Genomic DNA, 12,127 nt, shown 5'->3' on the forward strand with positions numbered 1-12,127 from the left:
AAGAAGTTGTCGAATTTAATACGAAACGTCGTTTCAGGACGATCTACCCTATCCAGCGAGTCTGATCGGGGCCCAACCGGAGAGTGGGTGGGCCTGACACTTGCGGTCCCCGAACGAAATCGACGGTGGAGGCTCGTGTGGCGGGAGTGAGCGGGGGCAGGCGGCGTAAGAGTCGGGGCCCCGAGGGCCCCTCACTCGGTCTACGGGCCCGGTGGAGGCGCGGAGAGGGGGTTCGAGGGGGCAAAGGCACATTCCAAGGCAGAACGGCTGCCAGTGAAGGTGGAAGGCACCAACAGTCTCTCACGATATTCCGCTCCGCTCCTATCCTCGTCGCTTCCTTTCTTCCAGAGGAGCACCGTTCGCTCCTTTTCACCCGTGGGACCGTCGTGTGCCGTTTCTTCTGGCTCGTCCTCTGTGCGATACGAGAACGCGACGCGATGCCAGTAGACTCGCGGAATCGGATTAACGAGAATTCAACGCGAGAACAGAGGAGAAGTGAGACGTGCACGCGATAGAGAAGAGAACCGGAGAGAGAGATAGAGAGAGAGAGAGGGGGGGGGAGAGATCGGTGTTCTTCTACACACAGAGTGGTGCATAATTTGAGAGTGATTGTGCGGGTACAATAGTCTTTTTTGGCGCCAGATACGCGCGCTACGACGTTTCGAAAATGCACACGCCTGGCGTGGTGCTGTGGTATTCCAGTGGGAAGACCAAGGAACAGAGTGTCCGTCACGAAAATAGACTCTCGCCTCGTGTTCAGATCCGTGCTCCGATCGTCGGGCATGCGGAAGGAGCGTCACCGGGAGACAGTGATTGAGAGGATCCGGCAGACGGGAGCACTTGAATATTCGATCGCGCAGGTGAGCCACCAACTATCTTCTTAATACGGATACACGCGATGGATGCCGTTTTCGTGATGTACTTTCGCGTCCAGGGAGAACCAATCGATCCAAGAGTATGGGTTATCGCGAGGAATCTATTGGAAGCTGGGAGTGTTCGGTTACCGAGTGATTTTTCTCACGCTGCGCTGTACATATAGTCCCGTAGTACGAGCACGGCTGCCGTCGAATAACGAGCCATGGAACCTTTAATACGTATCTGGGTGGATAGGTTATGTATCGCAGAATTTCGTCGCGAGGTTGAAGCTGTTGACACAGGCGTTCCATTTATTCGCCACGGTGAAACCGGTATTCGTAGCAAAACGAGCTGGTCAGATAGCTTATCCGAATACTCTCCTTCCTTCGACGTCGTATTTCGACGAATCCACCTCGGTGCAACGTTACGTCAGTTTTACGATCCCGTCTAAACGCGCAGAGCGCGAGAAATTGTTTTCTTTTTCTTTTTCATCGCGGTTCGCGAGGCATTCGACGAGAACCGTCTGGAGAGGAGGCGAGCATCTAGAGGAGAAGGAAAGGGTTTTCTGCGGTGAACGAAATTAAATCCACGTGCCGCCAAGTATTCCCATTCTTCGTTCGATCGAGAGATCGTCGAACGAGAAGAAAAACTGAACCGCCAGTCCGAGCAACGCCGTCGAACTTGACCATGGCCTTCGAGAGAGCCTTTGCGCTCTCGTATAACGAGATACGAGGAATGTGAGTGGCCGAGAGTATCCACCGGCTGTGTGTACTTACGAGGACTACCACGGACTGGTCCCCGGTAACTAGATGCCCGATACCAAATGTGCTTAAAGGTAGCCGGCCGATGTGATCGATTTTGCAGGTGAAATGCAAAGGGGCCATTAGATTAAGTAGATTTCCGTTTAAAGTAGCCGTAAATCGGCCCGTTACCCTTCGCCGCGGTAATGGCCAACAGGAACAACGAACCTGCGATAGTTTCTCGTAGATTATCAATCAACCGGAGCCACTTTTCTCGATTTATCGAAAGAAATTGACAATCGTGCGAAGAATTTTCGTTGCTCGATAGATGGTGTGGAATCTTCTCTACTTTCTTCGTTCGGAGAGAATGAAAAACGTGGTTAAGATGTATAGCGAAGTTACGGTACCACGTTAAATGCATCTATCGGTAGTGATCGCGACGCTGATGCAGCTAGTTGATCGATGAAACCTGTATGCCACGCGACACACGCAACTTTTCTTTTCCTTTGGTACAACTTGTACCTACACGATGCGTCGTTAATTGACTTGCCGCGAACGTGATAGAACGATAGTCTCCGGCCGGCAACTTATTATCGGGTATTCGTAAGAATTTCTTAACAAGATAATACGGAGTTGTAGGGATAGGAATTCTTTTCCGACCAAGTACAATGCTTGGACCGTGAAAGCCACTCTTCACAACTCGAGAGAGAAGAATCGTCTAATATTCACGGAGGTATTTATATAAGTTGGTCGAAGGCTATTCGGGAAGTTTTAACGACGGAAGGAGCTAATAGGCTGCGAAAGTTTTCCGCGTCCGGAACGGATGCGATATCCGCAGTTAGCACGATCCCTAAGGTTGTGTCGTAATTGGAAGATTCGTTAGTCCATCGTTCCCCATAGATCATCGACAGATATTTCCAACCAGCCGGATATTTGCGAAAATCAGAGTACCCCTTTTATTTCGACGCGTGTACGTGCAGAACCGCTCACGCTGACTCCCGCTGTTTTGTAATCTAAAACGATTTATCAAGTTCAACGAGGCGGCGGCAACGGCATGGAAACGAATCGCCTCTCGACGAGACGTGAGAAATGCTCTACGACTGACCCGCGAACCGCCAACTGATCGATCGCGATCGCGAAAATGGACACGGTCCGTTCCTAAGATCCCCTTCGACAGACGGTTTAATCGGTCAGGATGATTCAACGATAATTAATCGTGTTGGCATCTTTTCTATTTCGCAGGTATTAAAATGTCCCAACAGACGCAATTGACCACCGATCTGGACGTTGCGGAAACTCCGCAGCAACACCCTTGCCAGTGCTCCGCGATGAGTAGCATGGACTCGATGAGGACGCAGAGGGACAGGCCGGAGAGAAGCGTGGGAAGTACAAGAATTTCCAACAGCCAAGAACTCCCTAGGGGTCTGGAAGCGCTTCAGAACGCTTTCGAGCCGATAAGAAGGCTGGAAAGTCCGCTGTCTCATCAAGAGAACCAGCAGATCAATTTGGAGAATAGCAGGAACGTGGATATATTGGAGCATCAGGGTGGATTATCGCCTGGTGCGAGATCGATCGAGGGTCAAAGCGCGATTCTAGCCAGACACGGCCACAATCTTTCGTGCAGCCCGAGAAACTTGGATCTTTCGCGAAACTTGGCTTTCGAGGCTGCGCGAAGAGTTCAGGAATCCGGTAACTTGCAGGAGAACCAACACAGCCTAACTTCCAGCCCTAGTCCTTTGTTAGAGTCTAGCACAGCGTTACTCGAGACGTCCGCGAAAGATCTGGCGGAGAAGCAGCTGGTCGAGGATCATTCCGGGTTATCGCAGAAACAGGCCGGTTCGAGCAAAGATAAGCTGAAGAATATTCAGCAAGTCATGAATCCCTATCAGCACCATCACGAGCCGACGTCAGCGGAACGTAACGTACACGGTCATTTCCACGGCGATACCCATGCGCACGTTCACAAGCACGCGGACAATTTCCGAAGCAGCACGAATTTGGACGTCGGAGAAGGACTGATGGGATTTCAGCAACACCAGCGACAACACACTCATCATCACCACGGAAACACCAAGACCACGAACGTGACCCATCACCACGGCCCGGCGACCGTGCATCATCCACACGGCCCGCAAGGAATCACCGGTCACCATCATGCGAACCTGCCGCCTAGCCTAACTACACATGTTCATGGGAATTCTGCTCCTCTGACCGGTTCTAATTCGAATCACGCGAGTCAAAGTGCGAGTGCCAATCCTAACGCTCATCATCATCCTAATCCGATACCTACGTCCACCGCTATGGGACACAGAACAACTTCGCCGACGAGTCATCACCGTCTTGGCGGCAACACCGGCCTCACCAGTCATTATCCCTCGAATTCGGGATTCTCCAGCGAGCATCACGGCACGTCGAGCGCGATGAGCGGAGCGTCCTCCAATTCGAGCATGTTAAATCACGGTGGCTCACCTGCGGTTCATCGACACGTGGTAAACGCGAATAGCAGCCTCTCGACTACACCGTTGGCCGGCCATCATCACGGCAGTTCGTCAGGAAGTTTAACCGGACATTCTAGCGTGAATCATCATCATGTCAGCTCTGGCATATCCTGCGAGTCTTCTTCGTCGAACGCCAATACACGGACGCACAGCCGTTTGGATCACGTCCACGATCATCATCATCATTTACAACAAGTGCATTCGTTGCATTCGAGCCACCCGGACTCCCGGCAAAGGGACAGAGCCCCGTCGAGTCTCGAGCATCACGGCCATCATCATGCGCACATGCACAGCCACGGCCACCAGCATCCGCAGAACAGCGATACCAAAAATACGTCTCTCATCGGAGTCGATTCGATACAGGTATTCTCGTTCGACGCAATTTTCTCGTCCACGCGCGTTTCCGCCGAAATCTAAACACGTCTGCGGCGGACAACGGTCGTTAATCATTAGCGTATTTGCTCGTTGACGCAAGCCGCTTGCTCGCTCGAGTTCCACGACACTGCTCGTTAAACAATTTATCGGCGTGGCAACGGTGCGCGCGCGGTGTCAACACGAATTAATTGTTGAAAATTGCCAACGCAACCGCTTTTCCTCACGAATATACCCCGATAAGATCGCTGCTTTACAACCTCTGAAAGTGGCTGGAAACTTCTCACGAGAATAGCCACTTTTGACATTTAGGTGTCGGCTCCTTCCAAGAGCAAATGTCAATGTCACGTGGTGCAAACCGGAGGAAACAAGAGAGGGCAAGAGGGTGAAAGCGACGGCGGTGTTGAAGTGACATCGAGAACGCATCAACCCCCAGCTCTTCCTCCTCGTCCACCTCCCAGGCCAACCAGACGATACGAAACAACGTCCGTCGATCAATGTAAGTGTTTCCTACGTCTTAAGTTCGTATTACCAAACGTAAAAACGTCCTTCCTGCTCGTTACTCTAATAAAACTTCGCGATAGTACCAGCCGTATTGAATAGCCGAATACAAAATCGAGTGCTCGAGAGCGGGAGTATCTGTTTCAATACCGAATCAATATCTCTTACGCGTTAGCCTGCCAATTTGAATGGCGGATATACAATATCGCTTCCATACCAACCACTCTTCCCATCCCCTCGCTTGATTCTCCACTTAAAGCCAGCATGTCACGCAGTCGGACAGTGTTTCCTGCGACTCGGATGAAACGAAAGGTAGAGAGAAGGTAGCCGGTAGCTCCACCCTTAGTCATTTCACCCTACGAATCATCCAGACTGTCTGCAGTATCAGCAGGATGACGAGAGCAAGAACCCAGCACCGGTGTCGTCCCTCTTATCGAGAGCGGACACGCGTTATCGACGCCGAGAGGCAACGTCGAACGGTTCTGTTCGTCTCGTGGAACAACCCCCGTGGAATTTCAACCCTCGACCGCGTCGAGTCGCTCGAATCGTCACGGTATATCGACCAGTCGATGCTCGCAGCAACCGAGGAGCAGGAGCATCGTGTCGAAGAATGTTACGAATCGAACAACAAGCCGACCATACTTTTACTCTCTCTCTCCACCGTTAATCCTAATCGTTTGGTGAATGGCCGTGCGAAGGAATGCCATCTTGGAAGCCTTCACAATCGAATCCTAAGCTTCGAGCTTCCAACCGAAATCGCCAACCACCACCACCTGTGGGACACCTCTCAGCGTGCTGAGCCAACAGAGATCTCGTGGAGTGCACCTCGAGTTGTTGTGCTCTAGCATTCGTTTGGCACCGTCTAACTTGGACGGGTCGGAGGGAAGAATTTACGTCGACGTGACATTTTTACATCTCGTTCGTGATCTTCTTCGATCTCGACGTTCACCGTAGGGAGAGCGATCAATGAGAGAGTGGACGACTAAGAATCGACCTTGAGAGAGAGAGAGAGAGACGATACTTCCTGTGTGAGGACACATGTGACGCGCATACGTATCTCGCGAGTGTAATTTCACCTTCGATTTATTCGTTTCCCTCGTTAACGCGGGGACCGGTGTGTTTAGCAATTCTAATTCCCCGATGTGTTGACGAAATTGTTGTGCAACGAGAGTGTTCCGAAATTTTTAGTGAAAACGAAGCATCGGTGAAGAGAGAGAGAGAGAGAGAGAGAGACACGTGTTACTTCTTAACAAGGACAACAGTGGTGTGATCGATTGTTGTGCAACGAGAGTGTTCCGAAATTTTTAGTGAAAACGAAGCATCGGTGAAGAGAGAGAGAGAGAGAGAGAGAGAGACACGTGTTACTTCTTAACAAGGACAACAGTGGTGTGATCGAGATCTTGGAAGTGTGGCTTTGAACGTAGACTCTCGAGCGTGCGAGTCGAAGCAAAGAAGATGGATGGATATCCAGTGCTCCAGATAGTGCGATGTCGACTAGGAACGGAAATAGAGATGGATAACCACGGTTATCCATTCACAATTGCAGCACACTCGCATTCCCACTTGCCACATCCGGCAAACCACGCGCACTTCCCGAGATCGCATTACCCTCACCCCTGTGGTATGCCGATTAACCCTTCTTGTTAATTTATCAATCAGCCCTGCCAACCCCATTCTGTCTCCGCCGCTGATCTGCATACCCGCATAATCTGCTATTAGCTATTCCATTAAGTCGCCTCCGATACAACGTATCTTTTACCGATTTTCTAAATCCGCTTTTCTTTCGTACCACGAGGAATGCATTTTCTATCGCGGTTCTATTTTTACTTGTAAAGAAATATGTTACATTGGCGGGGAAGGTCACGTGGACAACAAAAGGTTGCCGTATAAATAGATATCGACAGGCATCTTAATAAAACACGTTTAACGGTGTATCGCACGGTTGATTCGAGGAAAAAATTTCGAAAATTCATCGTGGATAAATCGACGCGAATCGAGTAGGTTTCTACGTTCGCGAGAAAATATTGCTCACCAAGCTATTCCAACTGTAAAGAGTCTAGGTTCGGCTTTACGACGAAAATCTCCCTTTTTAACCCTCGAAATATATATATTTTCCTTTACGCGCGAGCATTTAAATGCCAGTTTCGCTTGGCTTACTCCGAAAGCTACGTTTCTATACGAAACCGTAACTATACCGGTTCAGGTAGCACAGGTGCACTCTGACAATTCGATCCTAAATCTTGGTTGCATTCAGCAGAAAAACCAGGTATCCGGTAAAACGGTTCTCCCCTGACGGTTTCAATAGAGATTATCGCGAGCTTGAAGCAAGGTTGCGCACATTCAAGTCGAGGAAAACGCTTTTCGAGTCATTGGCAACGAAATCCCCGAGCTTCTTCTTCGAGAAAGAATCCTCTCCCAAAGGGAGGAATCGGGTCTTTTAAAAGGAACGCTTCTCCGATTCATTCTTTCGCCGAAGATCTGTTTGTCGAAAGGTTCGACAATGGTCTAGTTTCCCTCGAAAGAAGTAAAAAAAAAAGGGGGGGGGAGAAGGACGGTTGCGTTGCGTTGACCACTTTATTACCGCGGAAACGTCGACAGGTAAAAAAAATAATTAGATTTTTAATTACAGAAGACGATCTCTTCGGTTGTTCGTCGAACTCGCGACTCGCTCGTGCGTAGAGAGGCACAGTACCCTCCTTTATTAATGGGGAAACCTGATTAAAAAGTTCAGCTCTGTCGACGCTCTCTCGATCTCTCGAGAGATAGAGAGAATTCTGGCATTGTCTTTGAAGCGACATACCGTCGACGCTTCTCTCCATCGCTCAACATTCATTCGAGGAATTTCCAATAGAGCGTGCGCGGCTCGATTGCGAGCTTTGACAACAAAAGTTCAGCTCCGGATGATCGAGAACGGGATATATACCCCACGGGCATCCTATTGCGAAAAATACCACTTGTACGATTACACACCGGTGTAGAGGCCAATTTTGTACGCCGTCGCATTTCAATATAATGCCCTTTATCGTTGAAAATTATCGCTCGAATTATTAATGGATGATTGTATGCGATTCAACGGAACGGCGGAGGCAGCTCTGGTTTAATCATCGACGAACAATCGCTGATACTTTTTTTTTCCACCAACTAAAGTCTAGTTAGCGTTGTAGAAAGAAGGTGAATCAGAGTTGATCTCTAAGGGGGTAGGAAGGAAGGATGGCTAATCATCGTCTAAGCAAGATTCGAAGAATTTCGCTCGCGGCACGTTTCTCATTGTGGTTTTAGATCAGGGCTCCCGTTGTCGGGTTCTCACGCAAGGACAATCATTATATCCCGTGAAAGAAGGAGCCAGCACGATGGGAATAAGTCGTGCAGGACCTTTTCTTTTTTTCTTTTTTTCTTCTGAAAAGGGTCGATATAGTCGTACATATACACAGTACAAAAGATTCCAGCGTTTTTAACCACCGAGAAAATATCCTTGGAGCTATTTCGTGTATCTTAGAGAGATCCCTTGAGACGATAGAGAAAGATACGACGCGAGATATTAACCTTCCCGTGTTTTTTTTTCCTTTTTTTTTCAAAAGCCTTCGAGAAACATTCGAGTCGTCTTTCCCTCTCTCTCTCGTTAAAGGTTTTTCAAAGTGTATACGGTACACAGTGTGTCCCCTCCGGATACACTCCTATTTCCCCCGTTTTTTAATCCACCCTGCTATCGCTTCTCAGCTATCAGTGACCGATTTTAATTTTACAGGCCACACGGGGGAAGGTGGTTGCTGCAAGAAGTACGTTGTCCTTTGTTGCCTTTGTGGTGGGTTGAGCGCTGCGGTCGGTAGTCTCTTTTTGGCGGTACACGCGGTCCTTTCAGCCCACACGGCCAGCCTAGCTCTCTTTGAGACTGTACCATCTTACATTCCTGGCATAATGGTAAGAGGCAAAGATCGGAATCTATCAACCAAATCTCCCTCTAACGAGACCGTATAATACCACAAAGGACATCGAGGGACCATATTAATCCTGCGCGTTTCCTATTATTTTCCAGCTAATTTTAATGGGTCTGTACACGATGCTGCTCGCCAGGCGGAAACACAGACACGGACTCTTGGTAAGTTCCTTGTAATCTTGTCCAAATATCCTCCCTGGTATACATTTCTTTCAAATAGAAACACTCTATCTCTCTCTACTCCGAACCTTTTTACAGATGAAAGTCTGTGGCTCTGTCGGCGTGATATGTGCGTTGATATGCGTGTCAGTCACCGTCACCACCACAGTCATACACATGTCCCGGCTGCAAGGTCTTCGAAAATGCGTGTACACCGCTAAAGCTAGGTACATATCGATGCACTATTTTTATCCACACTGCCAAGATCGATACTTTCAATTCGATAATTACGATACCAGGTCGTGCACGTGTTACGGAGCACCGGAAGGAGATCCAGGTGTCCTCTTCGAAGGAACACCTCACTGCGAAGCAGTCCACGGCGCCCTCCACGCCTGTCTGAGAGCTCTGTTCGGTGTCTCGGTCGCTGGAATCTTGGCTTGCATATTCTCCTGCATGCTGGTGTACCAGTTGTTGAGTCACGAGAGGAAGAAGATGTACTGGGAGCAGTTGGAGCTGAGATGCAGGTCTCTTTACGGCCAGGGAGGAACCGTGGGACCAGCGACTGGTTCCTGCGGATGTTGCAACGACTGCGGTGGTGCTAGCCCGTGGTGGGCGCAGACACCGGGGAATTTGTACACGCCGAATCCCGACTTGGCTCCATCCAGGTAAATAATATCGGGAAAAGGTACGAAAAATTCGAGGGATCGAAAGTTTTCACTTGGTTCGGAGTTGTCCCATTTTGGAAATTTCAATCGATTCAACCTTGAGTACGCGACCGTTTTATTGCACCAATGTCAATTTAACGGATGACGCCGCGGCACGAGATTCAACGTAGTTTATTGACGGTCTCCGTAAAAGTTGCATAATAGCTAGGCGCATCACGAGCAACGTTATTGCATCGTTACAAATTCAATACCGGGACCAGCGGTCCCCGATGAGCTTCATTGAGAAATTATCGATGCAATTCAAATGTGCATTCGCTTTAGCGAGCGTAACGATACATATTCAATAGATTTCATTCACGAGTGTCACGAATATCTCCACCGGGGTGCAATAAACTCGTAAACAAGGCAACTATGATATATCCCCTGGATACCACCCAGGACACGTTCGATTCCGATAATCCACCGATTCGCTAATATATGCCCATTAATCAAGCGCTCGCCACGTTCCATTCCGGTTCTGACATTTAGAAGAGAGATTTCTTCGTCTCGGCAAAAACTGCGATCGTGTCTCCTCGTTAGTATGTATCTTCGAGGAAAATATTTCTTTCTTCTTGCAGAAGATGGCGACTGCCCTGGTCGAGGTCCAGAGGACCAGCTCCGAGCCCTGACTCGAATTACGGCTTCCACACTCAGGCCAGGCAAACCGAGGCCAACGTAGAAAACACGAACGGACCGTACAGTGTCCTTAATTCTCAGTCCAGCGGTCCTTACTCTGTTTTAAACACGCAAAACGGACCGTACACTCCTAGCACAGCTTCTTACAGTGTCTTAGAGACCCCGGTGCCTCTGTGGGGTCCTCCACCGCCTTACAGCGATCCCAATAGTCCTGCCAGGCGACCACAAGTGACAGAACAAAGGCCCAGAATAACGAAAAGAATAGAGAACTTTGAGAACAACGAAGGTGAGCAATGAAACACCCTGTATTAAATATTAAAATTAATTGAAAAACTTTCTCAAGGTTTAAACAATACTACCACAGATCACAGAGCGAGGCCCGCGAAACGTCCTTCCGATAACTACGAAAACGCCGAAGAAATATCGAACAGCACAGATCCAGAGGGAGGAAACGAGGGCACGATGAAAGGTAGAAGAACTAGGAAACCGTTGAAAGGAGTAGAAAATGGAGCATTTCAACAGGAAGCCAATCCTGGACCAAAACAGTCAGAAAGTGAGCTATATTTCGGCGACGTGTCCTCTTGCTGCGGACCGGAGAGCAGTTTCTACGATTTAGCTGTGGAGAAAGAAGGTATGCAACGATATTTGCAGAAGGTATCCAACAGTTAGCAAAGAATCTATAAGTAATTTTCGTCCGAATGTTCACAGGTGCAGAGCACTCGGAAGGTGTTGACTACTTAGCAGCTCGTCTAGGCAAACGACAACTCTCGAAACGATCGAGAATGCCTCTGCCGTTGCCATCGGACGGCGGAGACATACCGTCGGACAATTACGCGAACAGCGACGAACCGAGAAGCGCCAGAGGACCATTTCTAGCGCCCGATGCTCAGTACGAGGTGATTCAACAAGGTCGATACTCTTATTACACGTCCAAGGACGACGAGCAACTCCAGGAAGGTCCTGCGACTTCGGGATACTTCAGAGAGGAAGAGACTGAGAGGGGAAGAGAGAGAGATTACAGGGACTACAGAAGCAGCCAGGAAGAGGAAACTCCTCAGTGTTGCTTGAGTGATTCTACAACGTTAGATTCAGGCTGGCAGAGTGGTGAGCAGCAACAGTCGGATGATAATGTTCGACCGGTGAACGTGTGATCGTATTTTAAAACAGTTGATAACCGTCGAGAGAAACAGTAGTAAGTATTTAAATAAAAAAGAAAACATGGTAATTTAAGGGGATTTCTAAGAGGGAAATTTTTACCGAGAACCGTGTCCAATTCATAGACTTTTTTCGTTTTCCTACGATTCTGGAGATATGTACTCCAGGTCGAAACGCAATCTACGAACTGCCGTATAAAATAGATAGGGAATTGTCCATGTAGAATACAAAGATGGGTGATAAGAGTGCAAAGCTGAGATTACCGTATTCGTTAAATAGAGTCATAAAAGTGATGTGATTTGTGGTACAGTAGACCGTAAGACGTAAAAAACAACCTTTAACCATTAGATTGTAAGCGTATAAGAAAATGTATCACGTACTGATGAACGTATTACTACAAGTCTGAGATGGATTTAACAAGATGCAGACGACTGTACGTCAGAATACGTGTCAGAGATCCTACGTAGCGATGTATTTTTGTTAATTAAACGATAGGTCGCCCACGTTGTTCGGTAACATTAATCGTCGATCCACGTCGGCGAAGATAAGAGAAAAGAGAGAGAGAGAGAGAGA

At 48.6% G+C, this 12,127-nt stretch overlaps 1 protein-coding gene across 1 annotated transcript; it reads left to right on the plus strand.

The window, feature by feature from the left end:
• Positions 1 to 2,845: 2,845 nt before the first annotated feature.
• LOC108571229 lies at positions 2,846 to 11,550 on the plus strand. The gene is made up of 9 exons (XM_017933229.1): positions 2,846 to 4,456; positions 4,778 to 4,964; positions 8,712 to 8,884; positions 9,000 to 9,062; positions 9,159 to 9,286; positions 9,359 to 9,724; positions 10,342 to 10,685; positions 10,764 to 11,030; positions 11,108 to 11,550. Exons 1-9 carry the CDS (start codon positions 2,846 to 2,848, stop codon positions 11,548 to 11,550), a joined length of 3,582 nt encoding a protein of 1,193 aa, XP_017788718.1.
• Positions 11,551 to 12,127: the final 577 nt, after the last annotated feature.

This window comes from Habropoda laboriosa, unplaced genomic scaffold (assembly GCF_001263275.1).
Source record: "Habropoda laboriosa isolate 0110345459 unplaced genomic scaffold, ASM126327v1 scaffold57, whole genome shotgun sequence".
Classification (NCBI taxonomy): domain Eukaryota; kingdom Metazoa; phylum Arthropoda; class Insecta; order Hymenoptera; family Apidae; genus Habropoda; species Habropoda laboriosa.

What these genes read in the sequence shown, in the direction of transcription:
- LOC108571229 (XM_017933229.1), top strand. Translation starts at nt 2,846, where the DNA reads ATGTCCCAACAGACGCAATTGACCACCGATCTGGACGTTGCGGAAACT. An exon ending in AACACAGACACGGACTCTTG is followed by an intron (nt 9,063 to 9,158) that starts GTAAGTTCCTTG and finishes ACCTTTTTACAG; the next exon opens with ATGAAAGTCTGTGGCTCTGT. An exon ending in CCCGACTTGGCTCCATCCAG is followed by an intron (nt 9,725 to 10,341) that starts GTAAATAATATC and finishes TTCTTCTTGCAG; the next exon opens with AAGATGGCGACTGCCCTGGT.